Source organism: Vanessa atalanta, chromosome 30 (assembly GCF_905147765.1).
Source record: "Vanessa atalanta chromosome 30, ilVanAtal1.2, whole genome shotgun sequence".
NCBI classification, from domain to species: domain Eukaryota; kingdom Metazoa; phylum Arthropoda; class Insecta; order Lepidoptera; family Nymphalidae; genus Vanessa; species Vanessa atalanta.
Genome location: NC_061900.1, coordinates 3,294,451 through 3,314,912, shown reverse-complemented (window position 1 = coordinate 3,314,912; position 20,462 = coordinate 3,294,451). Strand labels below are relative to the sequence as shown.

General features: G+C 34.0%; 2 protein-coding genes across 2 annotated transcripts; one reads left to right on the top strand and one right to left on the bottom strand.

Moving 5' to 3' along the window:
• Nucleotides 1-3,347: 3,347 nt before the first annotated feature.
• Nucleotides 3,348-13,160, bottom strand: LOC125075415 (uncharacterized protein DDB_G0290685-like). Its single transcript, XM_047687155.1, has 8 exons — nt 12,947-13,160; nt 10,694-10,759; nt 10,343-10,408; nt 9,056-9,471; nt 6,899-7,073; nt 5,564-5,710; nt 3,975-4,118; nt 3,348-3,376 (listed from the first exon to the last, which is right to left on the bottom strand). Exons 1-8 carry the CDS (start codon nt 13,158-13,160, stop codon nt 3,348-3,350), a joined length of 1,257 nt encoding a protein of 418 aa, XP_047543111.1.
• Nucleotides 13,161-13,751: 591 nt separating this feature from the next.
• Nucleotides 13,752-18,731, top strand: LOC125075288 (exopolyphosphatase PRUNE1). The gene is made up of 7 exons (XM_047687011.1): nt 13,752-13,856; nt 14,230-14,474; nt 15,448-15,734; nt 16,786-16,906; nt 17,173-17,302; nt 18,110-18,262; nt 18,585-18,731. Exons 1-7 carry the CDS (start codon nt 13,821-13,823, stop codon nt 18,729-18,731), a joined length of 1,119 nt encoding a protein of 372 aa, XP_047542967.1. The 5' UTR covers nt 13,752-13,820.
• Nucleotides 18,732-20,462: the final 1,731 nt, after the last annotated feature.

Sequence of the window (20,462 nt, the reverse complement as noted above, 5' to 3'; positions counted from 1 at the left end):
GCATTAGAAAAATCATACTTACATACAAATGTCAGTTTTATCATTTTATTGTACGTTACAATACGTTATTGCTTTTTATGGTCAGTGAATTTTTAAATTAGCGTATCAATATACGAATTATCAATCCGTCGTTCTGTTATTAATTAATTCGCTTTTACTTTAAATTTAGTAATAATTAATAATTTCCACGATTTTGTACTAGATTTGAGGAATTGAATTGTCTAAATAATTTGGACGATTCAATTTGTTCATTTTGGCGGACAAGAAGGTTTCATGGTTGACGAAATCCCTAAATCAACGTAGTTAACCGACGTATCTTGCTGAGTGAGCCAACTGATATAGCAATGGCTTTGTTAATTTCATAAAATAATTACAATTTGTCACCAAGATTTGTGACTCAATAGATATAGGGATACCTCTTAGAGGCGTACCTTGAGCTGTTTGTAAGAACCAAGCTAGACCATCACCAGAGTGATATGTCGTCCTTCGACATTCTCATGGGAGACTAGCCAACTAAAAAGGACATATTTTAGTGCACCAGTGTGTGCGTAAACACAGAGATACATTCCTTAACTCTTTTATCCGATTGGACGGCAAATCTTAAACCGACAGAACCGGAAACTGTTAGAGGCATAGAATTGTCAGCTACCAGACTCCGAGATTAGTGTCAGCCAGAAAATTCAGATAACTTTTTATCAGACCGACACGGGGGTCTTCATCCAGGACCCGTTCATCTGTGACATTATCTTTCCAATAGACCAGCAAGTCGCCATAGAATACCACCATAAATTTAGTTAGAATGCTCGTTTAAACAACAAATAGCCTTAATCAAAATTTGCGATCGCACCATAAACAGTTACAGAACGCAATTTAAATAAAACCCATAAAGTTTGAATGAAACGAAATATACATAAATAGAAACAGAAATAAAAATGTTATCGAAGAGGAAACACCGATATTAAGTCGACCTAACATAACATTTGAATGGGCTTTGAAAAAATATTTTATATTACCTGTGAGTAGACTGTTTTTGTAAATTCAAAATATCCTTATATTTTAAAAAAAAATTGACGTGTCGTGGGATTTATATTTACTCATACTACAATAGAGTCCAAGACATAACTCTAACATAGTCTTCAGGCGTCTAAAAAGTGACAATGTGAAGTACTAACATTCCTAACAGTGTCAAATTCTAAGGCGACAAATCTCGAAATCCTAAATTCAAACTTGGGCCGGACAAGCAAAAAGGGACGTCAATACATTGCCCAGTATTAGTCAAGCATTATAACATTCTCGTGCTTCGGATACCACTTTAAGCCTGAGATTGAACACGTGCATCTATTCATAACGCATCATCTGGATCTAACTGTCATTTAAAATAGTGGTCAATTTTATACAAACTACTTTGCTAGCTGGGCCAATTACAAAAGCCGGTTGTGTCACTACACTAAAGAGTTTACAGACCATTACACCTGCCCTCGGATTCATCATCGTCATCATGATCAACCTGTATTAGTTAACTGCACGACATAAGCCTCCCCTAAGCGGCAACTGAGACCGATTTTCGGCCCTTCTCATCCATGTTCTACCAGCCACCTTCCGTACATCATCGCTCCACCGCGCCATAGGGGGTCCTACACTAGAACCTTCTTGTACCAACGGCTATTGATTCTTCGACAAATGTGACCGGCCCACTGTCACTTCAGCTGGTTTATCCCCTGAGCTATGTCAACCACCTTCGTGTTCACAAGAGTGAAATTTACTAACAAAAATGATATAATATAAATACAATTTGTAGCCAATCAGAAATTATGATTAGTTCCGGGGATTACCCCTTCATACCAATAGACAAATTTCACCTCTTTAAAATATTAGATTATCATTTAACTAACTGAAAAGTAGCTTAATATTTTTTACAATTCTAGCGATCATAAATTTACTATACAATGGTACCCATCCAAGACGATTGTTTCCACAAAAGAGCCAAGACAATACAAAGGCTACAGAGAACGACAGACAAAAAAATATAGCCGATTCAAAAAGTCGACCAAATAAGAAGGTTAACATCAAAAAACTCATAGATAAAGTGTCGAAGTCGAGGGTCTTTGATGAACTGACGAACGTACTGACTGATAGAATTCTAAGGAGTATTTTGGATAATAATACAAAAGATAGTATAGAAGTAACATTCGAAGAAGATGCTTCCACCGAACAGATTGAAGTAGTCATTGATTCGACAGATAACATATTAATACCACAGATAATTAATGGGAAAGTTTTCATATAAAATAAAAATATTTTCTTTGTTTTATTTCTACTATATATCCTCTTCATTTATACTTATATATTTTATTACTTGTAAGATTTACACCTATTCTTGTATACTGTTTTTTATAGCTTAGATTTACTATACATTATAGACTATTCGACTTTATGCTAGCTCATCAGATATTCTTCTGCCAAACAGAAATATTGTTGTTGTGACTTATTAAATGTGTTTATATTTGCTAATAACTCAGTTATATTCTGCACTACTAAAATCGTTATGATATATATATATTTAATTTATAACTACGTATATGTAATTTAATTTTACTTCCAAAGTACCGATGCCAGTTTCGTCGACGTTGAAAACGCTTTTTCAACTCATAATTACTCCAGCTGTCAAACAATGACGTCGCGTCAGTTCGACGTAAGTCTTGTTTATTTGGACTTTTGCCTTGTTGTGGTTGGAATAAGAATATATCTACATAGATATACATAAATATAGTCTAAGGTTATATATACATATTTTTTATAATAATAGGACTATTTTTTGTGGTTAAAACATCAAAGCAAATTATTAAATAAATTGAAACATCAAAATATATTTAAATTAAGATATAAGACGAGTAAAACCAAATAAAAAACATTTGATAGTAAATCGACGCGATATTATTGGTAGAAATCTTGATTAATCTCTAATATTCACTATAGATTTGCAAAAAAATGGCGTTTTGAACGTCAACGAAACTGTTATTGGAATTTTGGAAGTAAAATTAAAGTTCATATAAGTAGTTAAGTTTAATAGTGTTGTTTAATAAATAGAGATATGGTAATCATAAACTTTTAGAAAGAAGGATAAATGCCTAGATAATCTTTTTTTTAATTTAAAAGCGAAAGCCCATAAACACAAGATCCCATTGACTTGATATTTAAAACGGTTACTCCTCCGAAGTAGACGTTTTTTTACGATTTTTGGAAATTTCAACTATAAGGTGTAGAAAAGGGATGGGGGGGATCTATCTATGAATGTTACCCTTACGAAAGGCTAGTAGTATTAGATAAAATATGTATTTATTTATATATTATCTATCGAAGCTGCATCTTGGATCATCTGAAAAGAGAAAAAATAATTAAAACTTAAAAAGTTAAACGTATATATATTTTCGCTAACAACATAACGTATACATTATACATATCGGAGCGTGGTTACTTTAGTTGTTGATTTGGATAATTAATGAATCGAGTAGTTGGCAATAATGTTTGATGGCTAATTTACTTTTAAGAGCGGGTCACCCCGAATGGAGTTGTAAGTGTCATGGCAACGCGAGCCGTTACGTTTTGACAGGCGATTCGAATGCGATGGTTGCTTGCAAACCCATTCGCTCTTAATCGAGATGAATCATTGTAATCCTTTAATATTTGTGGTGTACGATTATTGAATCAATTAATACAGTGATTAGAAGATATTAAATACGTTTTATTTTGAGAATATCTCCATTGCACGTCATAGTCTTCCAAATGTCGGATCAATCCCCGAACCCAACTGTTCGGCATCCTGCTCCTCCGACATATGTATAATACTAATATTTATATTATTAATACCCCTCTAGGGTGTAAAATTGGAATAAGAGTTATTGTGATAGATAAAGTCTTAAAAATTTCGTAGTAGAGCCGCAGTTTTAAGAACTAAATAAAAAAAAAACGATTACCTAATTTTCCTTTGTCTCGGCAATGTATAAATTTGAGCACGTTGTCTTGATCCCCTGGCTCTGATATTCTACCCTGAGCTCCAGGTAAGTCGGTTAAAAATGGCGCCGATTGCATACAGGGTTGTCTACTTATCAGTTCCAAACCTGAAGTTACATAGAACGTTGCTGTACGTCGTTATGCCGTAAGAAACAAGTGCAAGCCACGATATATGACGTCATCCTTTGAAACAACGAATAATTCGGACAACATCTGTTTTATTTGGAACAAGATTTAAGACAGCTATGTTAAGACATTTTAACATTAGATATGTCGGCGGGAAACCACGTATTTAAGAAAAACACGTGCCCGGAAAAGCATTATTTTAATAAGTAAAAACTGTTTTATTATTAAATTAATAATATTTAGTGAATTTTTTGATCTTAAATTAGTTTGAAATATTTCAAACTAATGAGTCCATAAATAGGTGTTATATTGAGTGAATTGTTCCCCCACCCAATTTTGTTATAAAAGACCGAGCTCCCGCCGGTATTGGCAGACTCGTTCGAGCCGTCGAAGCGATCGGACCTCTTCAGCTTGGAATAAATCAAAAAATAATATTTCCTGGGTTTCATTTTATACCTTCGAGGATGGATAGAAAACTAAACCCTGACATTCGTGACATTTTTTTTTTAAAACAAGTTGAGACAAGCCACTCCGTCAGATGCATGTGTCGTGACACAGAGTCACGGTATTGTTTTTCTTTAATTCGACAGTTATTTTTCAAACAAGCATTATATATATTAGCATTTTTTTTTTAGCATTAGCAGCCCGTAAATGTCCAATGAAAAAAATGTCCAAAAAAAATGTCCCACTGCTGGGATTTATCCCAGCAGTGGGACATTTTTGAGGCCTTTAGGCCTCCTCTCCCTTTGAGGAGAAGGTTTGGAGCATATTCCACCACGCTGCTCCAATGCGGGTTGGCGGAATACACATGTGGCAGAATTTCGTTGAAATTAGACACATGCAGGTTTCCTCACGATGTTTTCCTTCACCGCCGAGCACGAGATGAATTATAAACACAAATTAAGCACATACATACTGTGTAATTAAATTGGTGGAAAAGAGTCACTTATTAGTAAGAGCCATTGGTTCTTCAAGAATTCGCAAAAATCATTCCTCGTATCACCAATGCGAAACCAACCTTGGGAACTAAAATGTTATGAATTGTGCCTGATATTATATTGTGTTAACTGATATAACTTTGTATTTCAAATTTTGGAAAAGAGTTTCTTGCCGGTTCTCGGTAGAATCCAAATTCCGAATATGCCGATTCAAAAGTGTTTTTATGGGCCTTGTTGAATATTTCAATTCTCTATAAAATGATACCGCTTTTCTGAAAACCATCAACACGATTGTGTGCGTGTTGGAATGATCTCCAAACCTCCTCTTCTATATTATATTTTTATAGAAGTCCAGTATTGAGACATTCACAGGCTTATTTTTGTTACTTAAGTTTTATATATGTGTGTAAATTCTGGCAATGGAAATGTCTCTAAATTAAGATGATCACTTATGAAATGGCAAATGTAGGAGACATAGTTATACTCACTTTCGTCAGGATATTTGCAGTTGAACAGTCGGAGATGACACGTACTCATAAATGTCCGGTAGATGTTATGTTGGCACTTCGCGCAGACCATCACGTCCCGAGCCGCACAAGCAGACGGGCAATCTTTTTCGTTTTGATCGAAGTCCACTGAAATAAGTAAAGGAAATTTAGTTTTGGGTACATTGAAAGCTTATTCATAAACATAAATTGTTGTAATTTCACAAGTGGTATTTTGAATTCTTTGGGAACGAATGTCAGGTAGCTGAATTTTGGCAGTGTTATCACTAACCTCGTTGGTCTAATGGCTAAGGCCACAGATCCTCAGGTTCTGGGTTCAAACCTCAGGTTGGGCTGTTCAAAAGTTATTGGGTTTTCTTTGTCAAAACATGCACAATAAAATCCCCAAGTCTAGACATTGGGAGTGTGCGTTTGTGTACACTCCCGTGCCTCGGAAAACACGTGAAACCTTTGGCCCTGCAACTGAACAACATATTTCTGGTTGTATCTGATTAGCCCTTCCATCGGATTATGAGACTGTCAGAATTGAGAGTGCACCTCATCTATTTACACACACACTTATAAAGTATAAAAATAATATGTCCTGCGTAGTTAGCTGGTCTTCCATGAGATTTGCCGCCGTCACCGAAATCGGCTTGAAGACATTATCATCATCAACACTAACCAAGTGCTTAAACTATCCGGTGGTGACGAATTGCTGTCCCCGAATGTCCGATTATGAAAGTGACATAATAGAGAGTCCACCTGGGCCTGTTCAAATACCCACAGAAGTTTTTATAGTGCTTCTCCAATGAGATTAGCCATCGTCACCCAAATATATCAGGAAGACACCTTCAATTTATAGCTTTCTATGAATTTATTAAATATAGGCGAACGGTTAATATGGACCTAATGTTATGTCATCATCACGTTTGTTTACTCGGTGGTATGGCTTTGTGCAAGCCCGTCGGGTAGGTTAGGTACTACCATCAGATATTCTACCGCCAAACAACAGTACTCAGTATTGTTGTGTTCCGGTTAGAAGGGTGAGTGAGCCAGTGTAATAACAGGCACAAGGGACATAACATCTTAGTTCGTGGCGCATTGGCGATGTAATGAATGGTTAATATTTCTTACAATACCATTGTCTGGGCGGTAGTGATCACTTACCATGAGGTGGCCCATATGTTCAACAACCATGCTAAACCATTAAAAAAAAACCTATAGACATTGCTTTGTAAGAAATATTGCAGTTTTTCAGTAGAAACTAAAGAGCGTGGTACCCAAACGGTACCCCAAGTAAAGCTGTAGCTAGTACTTAATCGGTAAACATCATACCATTTTCGGTTATTTGATCGTAATCAGCAGCCAGGTTACTTATATCTTTACTCTTTTCGCTTTCATTTTCGTTATCCTCTTTGTCACGACTCTCACCTCCCCCTTCTTGTGGTTCGTCATCATCATACGTATTTAATAGGTTTTTGCCAATAATATCAGCTTTATCTTGGTGTTCCTAAAAGCAAGAACAATCTAGATTTGGTAAGAAATATAATATACGTCAGCGGGAAACGACGTATTTAGGAAGAACACGTGTCTGGAAATTATTATTTTGATTATATAATTAATTGAAATCTTTTTGATTATTAAATTAATAATACTTAGTGAATTCTGAGATGTTAAAGTCTGATATATTTTACCGTCCATAAATAAGTGTTATGTTGAGTGAATAGTGCCCCCCCACTCAATTTGGTTATAAAAGACCGAGCGCCCGTCGGTATCGACAGGCTTGTTCGAGCCGTCAAAGCGATCGGACTTCCTCAACTTGGAATAAATCAAAGATGAATATTTCCTGCGTTTAATGTCATACCTTCGTAGATGGATAGAAATCCCAAACCCTGACATTCGTGACTTCATTAATGCTGACGTCATGTTTTTAAAAACAAGCTGGGACAAGCCACTCCGTCATATACATTGTACAAATTAAACAATCGTGTTCAATTATAAAGTCCTATTTATATTTTCAGGTAAATCCTAACCATGGAGTTACCACCGCCACTTTAGCTACCACCGGTTCGGAATGTAGATTCTACCAATAAGAACCGGCAAGAAACTCAGTAGTTACTCTTTATCAACATTTTAAATACGAAGTCATTTTAGTTAAATACAATGATGGTAAGTGACTATCAGGGTCCATTGACACTCTGCAACACCTGGGGGCTAGCAGATGCGTTGCCGGTCTTAAAAAAGGTGTAAGTTTTTGAAGGTTCTCAAGTCGTCTGACCGATTTCGGAAATCTAGCTGAGATTACCAAACTATTACATTACATTAACATCAACAGCCTGTAAATTTTCCACTGCTGGGCTAAAGCCTCCTCTACCTTTGGGGAGAAGGTATGCAGCATATTCCACCACACTGATGGTTTTGGTGCAATAGACGTGTGGCAGAATTTCGTTGAAATAAGCCGTACATGTACGTTTCCTCACTAACAACACTAAGAAACTATACGCGGCGCTAATTCTACTTGTTTGTCTATTATATTATCACTTTATCGCAACTGAATTAAAACGTTATCGTTGCTGTTCAGCCATTATCATATTCTGCTACACAACGATACTGTTGCGGTTCGATTGAATTTCGATCGGAAATGTCTTAAGTGCAGGGGTCAGCAGTTACGATTAATCTGAGTTTTATTTTCGTGAGGAATAGTCTAATTTGGATATAGTAGGATCGGTAACGTATTATAACATAAATGTTAGTTGAATAAACAAAATCATAGATCCTCTTTATTCCTTTATTCCTATAAGACACTGAAAGAGTTCAAACTTTCTGAAGCATGGGAAAAATTGTTACAGACTACTGTTAACTGTTAATATTACGCCTATCGTATTGCACTAGTTATTGTCTACAATTATGTATTATAAAATATTGTATCTTATGATAATTATGTCAATATCTGTAATCGTGATTCATAATGCTTAAAATATTAACTAATGTAGTTGTGTAGCCGTAATAATAGATGGCGTTGTTTGCAAATCATTACTATCACTGTGGTTTGTTAAACGTAAAGGTAGATGGCGTTACTTGTATAACGTTGATAACAAAATTTGTAATAACGTTCATTCCGAGTGTATAAATAAGATGAAAAAGTGAACTATGCTCTCAATCATTAAACAGAAGTGCTGAAATATACTGCACTTTATTACCACGCCCTAACACTACTTATCCCAGAAACCAGTTCTGCATATGAGCTGAATATTAAAATAACCACAACATGAACTTTCCTAAGTTTTTAAATTGGGTTAACAGAGAAAAAAAGTAGCTCAATGTAAGTACCGAGATAGACTGGTTTGAAACGTTTTTTTTTTTATATAAAATCCAATTTCAGTCCTCGGTGTAAGTTATGCCCTGGGGCATATGTTTTGTCTATATGCTTATCATTCAAAAGTGAGGCTTTTTGTGCGAACAAAAACATAACTAGATCAATGATATGCATACCTCATCTCTCTGTTCGTCATCCACTTTGTCTTCCTCAACATTAATTTCGTTTTCTCCCTCCACAGCTTCCTCGTTATCGCCCTCCACAGCTTCCTCATTATCATCCTCCATAGCCTCTTCATTGTCTTCCTCCACATCCTCTTGATTATCTCCTTCCACGGCCTCTTCATTACCTCCCTCCATAGCATCTTCTCTATCTGCCTCCACATCCTCTTGATTAATTTCCTCCACATCCTCTTCATCACCTCCCTCCATAGCCTCTTCTCTATCTACCTCCTCAGCCTCTTGATTGTCTCCCTCCACAGCCTCTTCATTATCTCCAACCACATCTTCCTCATTAATTTCTTCATTAGGTTCATTTTTTTCATCATCTCGAGTTAAATCAGCAGTATTTTTATCTTCAGCTATTTTTGGATCTGTTAAACGCACGAAAAACACGTATGGCTTTAATGTTAAAAGCGGGTATTTGATTAAGCAAAGATTTCTCTATTTTGTCAATGATATATCTAGGCAAACGAACCAATGGACCACCTGATGGTAAGTTGTCACCACATTTCATAGACAATGTTAAGAAATATTAACCATTCCTTACGTAGCCGATGCACCACCAACCTTCAGAACTTAGAAGTTATGTCCTTTGTGCCTGTAGTGGATAATTTTTTTATGTGTCATCGATTAACCCATACTCTATCATAAGAGGAGAAAAGCCAAATAAACAAAATTTGACAGCAAATTGACGCGATGCCTTTGGTCGAGCTTGATTAATCTATTCACTGTAGATTTGCGAAAAAATAGCGTTTTGAACGTCGACAAACTTGTTATTGGAATTTTGCAAGTAAAATTAAAGATATTATAAGTAGTTAAGTGTAATAGTGTTGTATAATAAATAAAGATATAGTAATCATAAACTCTCAGTAGTGCACAATAAAGCTGAATTTTAAGTAAATCGCATGAAATAGTCAAATTTAAGGTTTGTTTATCTTTATTCCTACTTCGATTGGAATAGACTATATTAAAGTCAGTTATGTCAAAACCAGTGCAATTGCCTTGAAAATGTTCTTGTGAAACATCTACTGGCGCGCCTTAGGGAAGAGAAAGTCGATTACTGTAACAGCTCCCCAACGCTCTTTATTCCTAAGTATTCGCCTTTCACGTATATTATATACTTTGTTGCTTTTAATTAGTACTTCTAATTATAAATTCTTCCTTTCACATCCACCAGTCTTAAATATATAATCTTAGTCTAATTAGTAACTAATTAAAAGAAAAGTTACAATTACGCAATACCTTCTTCTTTCGCGTTATCGCCGCCGCCATTTTTATTGACAAATACAGCAAAGTTTGGTACTCTTTCTGCGAAATATAATAAAATAACGAATTATAAATAACGACAGCGAGATTTTTAAGACATTTTCTACCACGCACAACCACTCTGTGGAACCAGGTTTCGCCGGTGGTTTTTCCAAACCGATACGACTTGGGAACCTTCCAGAAATGAGCGTACTCCTTCTTTAAAGGCCGGCAACGCACCTGCAAGCCCTCCGGTGTTGCAGATGTCCATGGGCGATGGTAGTCACTTTCCATCAGGCGAGCCTCCTGCTCGTTTGTCAGTTATCATATAAAAAAAAAATTACTAACCTTTATCATTATCATTTGCCTCAGCATCTTTTTTAGAAAGAAATACAGCATAATCCGGTTGTCTGTCTGGAATTTAAAAAGCGATTAACATCCATACGTATCACGAAAGGGTAAATATTAACAAATAGTAGATTTACATATTCCATGCGATTGTATAATATAGCAGAGCTATTAACAATAGCATAAATAAATAATATTATACATTACAAATAGTTCTTAATTAATATATCCTTATTTTTATTACTACAACACTATTTAAATTTTACTTCTAAAGTTCCGATTACAGTTTCACCAACATTCAGAACGCAATATTTTTTGAATCCACAACGAATACCACAGATTATTCAAGATGTCAAATGTCTGTGTGTATAAAAATCTGTTTCTATTAATATACAGTTATGTATATAATTAATTAGACGAAAAAAAAAAGACCCGCTGAGTTTCTTTCGCCGGTTCTTCTCAGTTCAGGGTGTTCCTTTTCCGAACCGCTGGTAGTGTTTAATTTGACCATCAATAAGAAAGTGTAATGCTTCTATATTGAATAAAGGAATTGAGTTTGAGTTTGAATGTCAATGTCAATATTGTTTTTACGTCGTTATCGTTAATCCCTTTGAAGGAAATCAATTCAATTTTAATAATATTAAATTTAACTCGATTATCTACAATATTTTATAATTTTATTATATTATAATGGATATGTAATAAACTATAAATTTGAGGCATACCTCCTGTCTCCCTTTTATGTCGTTTTGAACCTAAAAACAAAACATTGAACGTTTTCAGTTCTACTTCGTCGTTGTGTTTCAAGTCTTTGTGAATGTACGTTGTTTTTTTTATTTATAAACATGATTAATTTTCAGTATCACTTTTTTATGAAAAAGGACGTGCAAATGAGCCACCTTGTGGTTAGTGGCCACTACCAATCATAGAAATTATTGCCGTCACAGAAATTAACCATTCTTTACATCGCCAATGCACCACCTAATAATAGGAACTAAGACGTTATCTCCCATGAGCCTGTAGTTACACTCACACTCATTAAAACTGGAACACAACAATACTAATTATTGCTACTTGATCTGATGAGTACAATATCTGATGAGTGGGTGGTACTCGAACGGACTCGCACAAAACCCTACCACCAATGAACGAATTCAAGAAAAAAAACACATTTTTTTTTACTTACTCCTTCTACCATCTCCTAACTCGTGTTGACAGTATTTCATAGACACTACAACGGCATCAAGTCCTATACACAAGAAGAAAAATGTTAAAGTAACTATTTAATTCATTATTGTACGCTGTTTATTGGTTTTGTATATGTCGGCGGGAAACGACGTATACACTCCGTCATATACTATTTGTTTATTTATATATTAACTATTTACGCGTACAATAAGGATAATTCCCCCTTGATTCCTCTGTTTATTGATGAAAACCGCATTAAATCCGTCGCGTAGTTTAAAGTATAGTTTCGTAAAAGATCTAAACGTACAGACGGCTGGAAGTGACTTTGTTTTATACTATGTAAAGATGAAGTCGTTCTTATTGTTCTTATCGTATTGTTTTGGACTCAGCGAATTAATCACGGTAGCCTTTCTCAAGATATATTAGGAGGTTAGGATATACTATTGCGAGCCCAGTAGCATACGACATTATGTATCCCGATTTTGCAAAATTTTTCATTGATTCTCCGCTTCTATTGGTCGTGGCGTGATGCTATGCTAATGTTATGAATGAGTATGATGGGCTATCGAACACTGAATAAGTTTTTCAACTAAACAAACTGTTCAAGATTTTAGTATTGATTCGTATGGATTTATCCTTACGTGCCGCGGCAGCTCATAAATATATCCTGTGTCTGAATCAATTCCTATACGATAGGAATTCACATTCACACATTCACAGTCTCCTATTATGGAAGTGCACCTGTGTTTGTGCACACACTTACGCACTACTAGCTGAACCTGTGACTTTGCCCGCGCAAATCTTATGAAACTCAAAATTCAACACCGTTTCACACCGTTCTTTTTAGGGGTGAAATTTCGTAAAGTCTGTCCGCGGATGTCTACACTCCACACTATAAGGAACCTATCTGCCAAATTTCAAGTTTGTAGGTGTTATAGTTTCTGCGATTTATATATATACATATATACAATTTCCCACACAGTTCACAAATTCTCTCGAGTAAGAACGCAGATTAAATTGGTAAGATATATTTTATGCATATTAAATGTACAAAACGTAGATTACCTTGACGACACTTTGCGTATTGTATTTCACATTTATTTATTGCTACGATAAAAGTAATTTGTTTATTTTTCTCATTTTTAATTTTTACACACACCGGATCTTCCGTCGGCGGACATTTGATATTTTTACATTTGGCCTTATGCACAGTTTCCTTATGCTTCGGTATAACCAATTGTTGAGTTATTGTAAGTTCGTTGTGGAGTACTACAAACATTTAAATACAACCTTTTTTTAAGTATTTGTTTTTTTTTTTAAATTCTATTATCGAAGAAAAATGTTTTCTTAAATTCAATTTAAAAAATAACGAACCCAATAAAAATATTAAGAAATAAAGAAACATTTCTTATTAACGCTTTTCAGAGTCAGTAAAGGTTTTTTTTTGTCAACTTTTATTAAACGTCAAATCAAATAACACGCGCAATTAATATCATAATGTTTATGAGCGTGTTTTATTATCATTATTTAATTTGTTGTTAGGTCGAACTTTATTTACTTTAGTAAATGAATGCTTAGTAATTTTCTTAATTCAAAAATACTGCAAAATTTATTTGTATCTTTTTTAATTTTTGCATCAATATTTAAAAAAAATACAATGTCAAAAGGCTAGTCAAAATGTTAGTCTGCCTGCCTATTCTGCGTACGTAGCATAATATAACGACACTAAAATTAAAAAATATATTATTATTTGCCTCCAAGTTGGCAGAACTGATTTTCTGTCTAATTTCAATATGATTTGTGACATTGACATTGAAGATTAGTACATTTTTTACCAGTTAAACCAATAATATTAGTTCACAGTTCAGTCTAATAAAAATATTAGTGAGGTTATATTAAAATACTTATTTTAAATACGGAAACATTTTGTGACTGTAAAATGAACGAATATCTATCAGAAACTTTAAGTAAAATGGTTAGTTTAGTATTTTTAAAATAAACGTAACATTGGCAGAATATTTTGCTCTCAACTACCAAAGATTAACGCCAGAAAACAAAAAAAAAATTATGATTATTAATTTAACATAATTAATAGTATTAAATAATTTCTTCATAAGTATATATTTCTGCATTGTGATGAATTTTTTAACCAATAAAATAACATATATTAAAGAAGTATTGTAGTTTGTATGTGTGAAATCATCTTATAAAATAGAATAAAAAATAAAATAATTATTAAAAAAAAAAAAAATTGTCCAAGATCCTAAATTTTTAAATTAAAAAAAAGTCTATCTTGTTAGTCATAAACAACAAATATTTTTAATTTCTGTGTTTTTTTTTTTTTTCAGAAATCACACAACTTTACTACTTTAAACATTGTAATGGGTAATGAAAGCTGTGATTTAGACTCGGCAGTGAGCTCTCTTGTCTACGCTTCATTCCTCAATTGGTCTTATGAGAAATCTTCAAATGAGAATGATAATTCTATATTCATCTCTATGTTAGATGTGGATAGATGTGACTTTGCTTTAAAAACTGAGGTTGCATTTTGCCTAAAGGAGTGTGGGATTTTGGAGAGTAATTTAGTTTTTCGGTATAATTTTCTTATTAAGAGATACTAGCCAATTGCACACTTGATATTATCATGCTTAAGTATATGATGATTCTTATAAATCACATACAGACATTCTGCCCCTGATGTTTCATCTTCTATGGTATGAAATTCTACCGCAGAATCTCTATCTCTTGGTTATTGGACTTTGTGCAAGTTACATAGACATTACCCATCCTAAATTCTACTGCCAAACAACAGTACTTGTTTTTGTGTGGCAGTTCGATGGGGGAGTGAGCTAGTGTACAAGCACAAGGGACATAATATCTTCCCAACATTGGTGATATAAGGAATGGTTAGTAAGTCTTGAAGTAATGTTTACGGGCAATTGTGACCGATAACTATTTGGTGGCTTGTTTGCCAGTCTACCTACATAAAGTAACAAAAACTATGTTGGATTGCCATTGTATTCAACTAACATGACTGTATTTTTAGACGTTGAAAAAGAGTAACTACTGAGTTTCTTGCTGCTTCTTCTCGGTAGAATCTACAGTAGCTTTACTTTAAATAGTTTAATTCAAAAGTGACTACAAATGTATAGTTTATGATATATATGTTGCTGTAAAAGCTCGAACTACAGTAAATCTTAAGATTTACCAGTAAAACCTAAGATTTACCGACATGAGTTGGTAAATCTAAGTATTTATTATAAAAGGACGACTTTTTCGGACTTTTACCATTGCAACCTAGCCTAACATGTAAATCCTAAGATTTACCAAGTGAATGATGCTAAAAGTTCGAATCCCAAAGTTTTATGGACATTTACCATTCATTATCGGTAAATCTTAGGTTTTGCTGGAAAATCTTAAGATTTACCATAGTTCGAGCTTTTAAAGTAACATATACACTCATGTACTATATTTTTTCTAGTGCAAATGGCTTGTTTCTGATTGCCGATCTGAATAATAGACTTTGTGTTAAATAAAATAAAATACATAAGTAATTCTTATTTCAGAGACGATGTAGACTTACAAGAATTAGTAACAACGTCTCAGACGAATGTGATATTAGTTGATCACCATGTTTTGTCGAAAAGATTACAGTTTTTAACACCGTTTGTAAATGAAATAATCGATCATAGACCGTTGGATAAAACTCAATGGAAATACAAGGATGGTGTTCGGAGTTTCATCGTTACTGTTGGCTCTTGTTGTACGTTGGTCGCCCAAAGGATTAAAGAACATGGTTTGGTAGCGGATACATTTTTCAAAGAGTATCCTGTGTGTGCGGATATTTTACACGGTAAGTTTGTTTTATTCATTACTAAATCTTAGTAAATGATTTTTTATGTGGCAATGAGGAGTCCCCTTGTACGAAGAGCTTATACCAAATTTGGTTAGATAGAAAGAAACACGAGCAGCGAGTTTCTCTCTTATCCATACGACAGTGTTATAAAGTGATAATTATTTTTTAATGCCTTCGCTGGGATTACGTGCAAACAGACCACTTGAAAGTGAACTGTCACCTCTGCAAACAGACATTGGTGTCATGGCGAAATTTTTAACTTAAACTTTCCTATATTAGCAATTTGCCACTACTTTTTAGAACTAAGATGTTATGTAGTTATCTGTAGTTACACTGGCTCATTCACTCTTCAAACCGGAACACACGTATATTGAATATTATACCGCTGCTTGACGATCGTATGTGTTATGAGTGGTGGTACAAGATAGAGAATGTGTGGTAGAGTTTAGGTGTCCTAACAATTATTTCCTTTACTGGAAATTGGAAAAAAAAAGGTGGACACCCAGTTAGAACTTAATAGTCGCTTTCTCTAAATACTATGTATGTAAATAATAGACACAATAAAATAAATAATAAGACATAACATTGTTATTCAATATCTCTTACTGAACAGCTTAAATAACAGAACATACAGACGGAAACAGATAGAGATAGGTCGTTGGGGGGGGGGGGGGGGGGGTATACGTTTCGTGTGTCGTAACGTTTTTTCTTTACATGACGATTTCTGTCAGTTCACACTACTGTAAGCCGCGTAAAAGGACTATGTACCAAAAATTAATCACTGGTGCCAGGGTTTGATCCTCTAATCTTCCGTCAAACAAATAACACATCTTCGAGGACAAATTTGAATGTCCGTCTGTAATCTGCGACTTATTTGCAGATAGATATTAGATATTGCTTAATATATCTTGCCTGGTAAAAAAATACGCCGTCACAGAAAAAAAAAACACAAATTAAAGATAAAATACACCAAAGGTCGTAGGGCGTCCGAAGACGAAACTTCCATCAAGATTAGCGGCGTCTAACGACTCCATCTCCTTAATTTCAGACGTAATAATATTGGACACGGTGAATTTTTCAAAGGAAGTCAACAAAGCCACGCCTCTTGACGAGGACAGTGCTGTTTATTTGGAGGGAATGATCGAATTGGAAGATATTCAACAAGGAAGGTAACTTTGCTGGCACGAAGCAGTGTATTTATCATTTTCTATGTTGATTTGTCTTGATCTGATCCTGCGAGTTGAAATTTTATATATATACATTCAATTCCAAAGACAAATTCTAACGAAACTACAAAACTAACAAAATTCTAAAGATATTCATATTTATGGTAACCTTGAGCGGATTGGTTCTAGTCTCCAGACAATGAATTAAAGGTATCCGAATAAATATTTTTCTACAACTGTTTTTCGGATATTTTTTTAATCTGTTCTAGGCAGTCGAAGTTAGATCGCTTGCTCAGAGCGCGCAGTGACGTCACATCGCTGACCCCATCGCAGCTTCTTAGGAAAGATTTGAAGATCTTGGAAGACATATTCGTACCGAGCTTCCCTATACTTGTTAAGGTAAAAAATTGCGGTCACCCGTGATAAATGTTTCCGCTCCGAACTCGCGGATATCGTGATTTTATACTTAACTGTTCACATCTGTCGAAAAGATCAAGCTTTCTTGTACAGGGTATAATAATATATAGCGTTTTAGGACCAAACACAAAAAAATAACGTTAATTAACTTAACGACAGGACATTTTTAATTTCATTTCAGTTATTTATAATATCCTATAAAATTTAAATACGTCTACATAAATTACTTGCAGGTAAGGTAAATCTTAAGATTTTCCAGTAAAACCTAAGATTTACCGACATGAGTTGGTAAATGTAAGTATTTATTATAAAGGGACGACTCTTTCGGACTTTCACTATTGTAACCTAACCTAACCTAACATGTAAATCCTAAGATTCACCAAGTGAATGATGGTAAAAGTTCGACATTTACCATTCATAATCGGTAAATCTTATGTTTTTCAAATAAAATAAAATCAAATCAATTTTATTCAAGTAAACTTCACAACGAAGCGTTTTGGAATCGTCGATATTAAAAAACTACCACCGTTTCGGAAAGCAGCCTCCAGCGAGAAGAAACGGCAAGAAACTCGCGTAGTTGCTCTTTTCAAATAAACAGATTTAAAACCCTTTTTTTTTCACAATAATTAGTGTCCTGTGATGGATTTTACTGGAAAATCTTAAGATTTACCTTAGTTCGAGATTTTACAGTAACACGTGTATACAAACAGATGAATATATGTCGTGGAAGAATGATATTAATTATAGTTAGTGGTTCAATTCAAAATCTATCGATTGCGATATTTTCAGGAATTTCTTCAAAAACCTCAAGCGTTCGAAGCCGTCAACGAAGCCCTGACTTTGAGGAGTTGTAACTTAGCCGTGCTACTCGGCATGGACCTCAACGAGGGTCTCAAGCGGGACGTCGCTGTCATCAGCTCGTGTCCGGAGAGGGGTGATAAGGTTTACAATAATTGTTAACAAATCTTTACTTAGTATACTTAACCTAGACATTAACATCAGTCCCCAAGGTTTGGTGATGTAAGGATGTTAATATTTCTTACAGTGTCGCTGTCTATGGGCGCTGGTGACCACTTACCATCAGGTGGCCCATACGCTCGACCGCAAACCTATGACATCAAAAAAAAAGTTTGTGAAACTACAGGCACAAGGGATATAACATCAAACTACATACGACGCCGCAGGAGCCTTAAAAAAATTACCTACTAAATTTTTCCTGTGTTAAGACCCCAAATCTCAATTATTGTTTCAATATATCTCACAGCTAGCAAAGTTCCTCCAAGAATGGTCCAGCCCCCCACTTCAACTGGAACCTGAATCGGACACCTGTCTCTACTTCAAACAGCTGAATCTGGCCGCTTCCAGAAAACAATACATGCCGGCCTTGAATGAGTTCTTAATTAAAAATTAATAAATATATTGAATTAATTTTGTTTTATTACAATACTGAACAAGATCTTTTTAAATTAATAGAGATTACGAGTTTATTTGTAAAACATGACCATATATATCATATACCTTAAAGAACATTTATTCAAAGCCTTTAAAAATTAAAAAATAAATTATGACGTTTATTTTTGATGACGATGAAGTTGCCCGCTAAACTGTCACATAACTGTCAAGTCGCTCGAAATAGACAACTTCACACCTTATCTCATTTTACAATGTTTATTTTATTACAAATTTGAATTGCGGATGTTTAAATGTGTGTGTTACATTAGTGGTAACAAAAGAAGAAATTACATTTATCAAAAGAATGATTATTTTTGTATTATAAATGAGTAGATAATTATTATTAATCGTTATTAATTATTTTGCCCGTAAGTGAAAACTATATTTAATTACGCCGAAGAAGTAGAACTTTTAACGCACATTTTTTTTTATTTGAATAAAAAAAATTGTCTCAATAACTTCAACAGGGCAGCGAGACCTTTACAAATTTAGCACCCTATCTGAAGAATTACGAAAAGATAACACATTAATTACCTTTATCGATAGATCTCCGTTAGATCCAATTATATTTTAGAGCGGTCCATACATAATCAAGTCCAAGATTATGGGAGTCCACTTACAGACTCAGGCTTCACAGAGGCCAGCCCTCGGCTTAGTTTGCCGCCGTAGACCTTAATTGACAGTTGTAAGTCTACCTTCTAACGATCCCGAGGTCGTTACAAAGCCCCTAGGATCCCTAGGGGTCGAAATATAAAATTCATTTTGACCCCTTTATCATTTTATTTTAAGATATTCTTAAATAATATGAAAGGAAAAAAGAAAAAACATTTTATTTTGTAATTAATTGGAATAACTCAACAGTTATTCCAACAAAAAGTATTTATTATAAAAAAATAATTAAAAACTAACATGAAAATAATATCAACATCCTTCTTAAAAGATTCTTAAGAGTATTATCGTAAAACTACAGCCAGCCTTTTCGTAAATTAAGAAAAAGAAATTGAATACAATAAAAAAATTGACTATTATTATAAATGCTATACAAAAGGATGTTTAACAAATGCCTTTGATTATCTGTTACGTTAAAAAAAAAGTTAAATTTGACAGCAATAAATACAATGAAAATTGTGTAAACATACTTCAAAACATGTTTAATACTTGTATAAATGTTATTTCATTATAAACTTTGTTCGATATAAATGTATACATTTATTTATAATTAAAATGATAATATATTAAAAAAAATATGAATTATTGATCGAATATAATATGTTCGAAATGTAAATATTATCTTAAAACAGTTATTACAAATCGCAATTACAATATTTAACAATTAATATAATAATAAAAAATATAAAATTGCGTCTAAACTTCGTAATTTCAATTACTGACGTGTATCTATCATTTTTAAAAAATATATATTTTTTTAATCTGGCAACATTGACATCGACTCGTTATGGAAGGAAATCGATCCGATATTATCTGTGTATAAAAAACATCCCTCAAAATTTATCGTCATTTACCAAAAGTAGATTTTTACCGCAATAGGGTTTCTTATGACATTATTTATATATCTTATCAGTGTTTAATACAAAATAACTAAAACTAGTGTGTTGCATATCGATAGACTATCGATGGGTAAGGTGTTAGCGATAGTATCAATAGTCTTTATAGTATTGTCACGTGTATA

What these genes read in the sequence shown, in the direction of transcription:
- LOC125075415 (XM_047687155.1), bottom strand. Translation starts at nt 13,160, where the DNA reads ATGTTTGTAGTACTCCACAACGAACTTACAATAACTCAACAATTGGTT. An exon ending in GGCAAATGATAATGATAAAG is followed by an intron (nt 10,409 to 10,693) that starts GTTAGTAATTTT and finishes TATATTTCGCAG; the next exon opens with AAAGAGTACCAAACTTTGCT. An exon ending in CGATAACGCGAAAGAAGAAG is followed by an intron (nt 9,472 to 10,342) that starts GTATTGCGTAAT and finishes TGCGTTTAACAG; the next exon opens with ATCCAAAAATAGCTGAAGAT.
- LOC125075288 (XM_047687011.1), top strand. Translation starts at nt 13,821, where the DNA reads ATGAACGAATATCTATCAGAAACTTTAAGTAAAATG. An exon ending in GAGAGTAATTTAGTTTTTCG is followed by an intron (nt 14,475 to 15,447) that starts GTATAATTTTCT and finishes TTCTTATTTCAG; the next exon opens with AGACGATGTAGACTTACAAG. An exon ending in GTCCGGAGAGGGGTGATAAG is followed by an intron (nt 18,263 to 18,584) that starts GTTTACAATAAT and finishes TATATCTCACAG; the next exon opens with CTAGCAAAGTTCCTCCAAGA.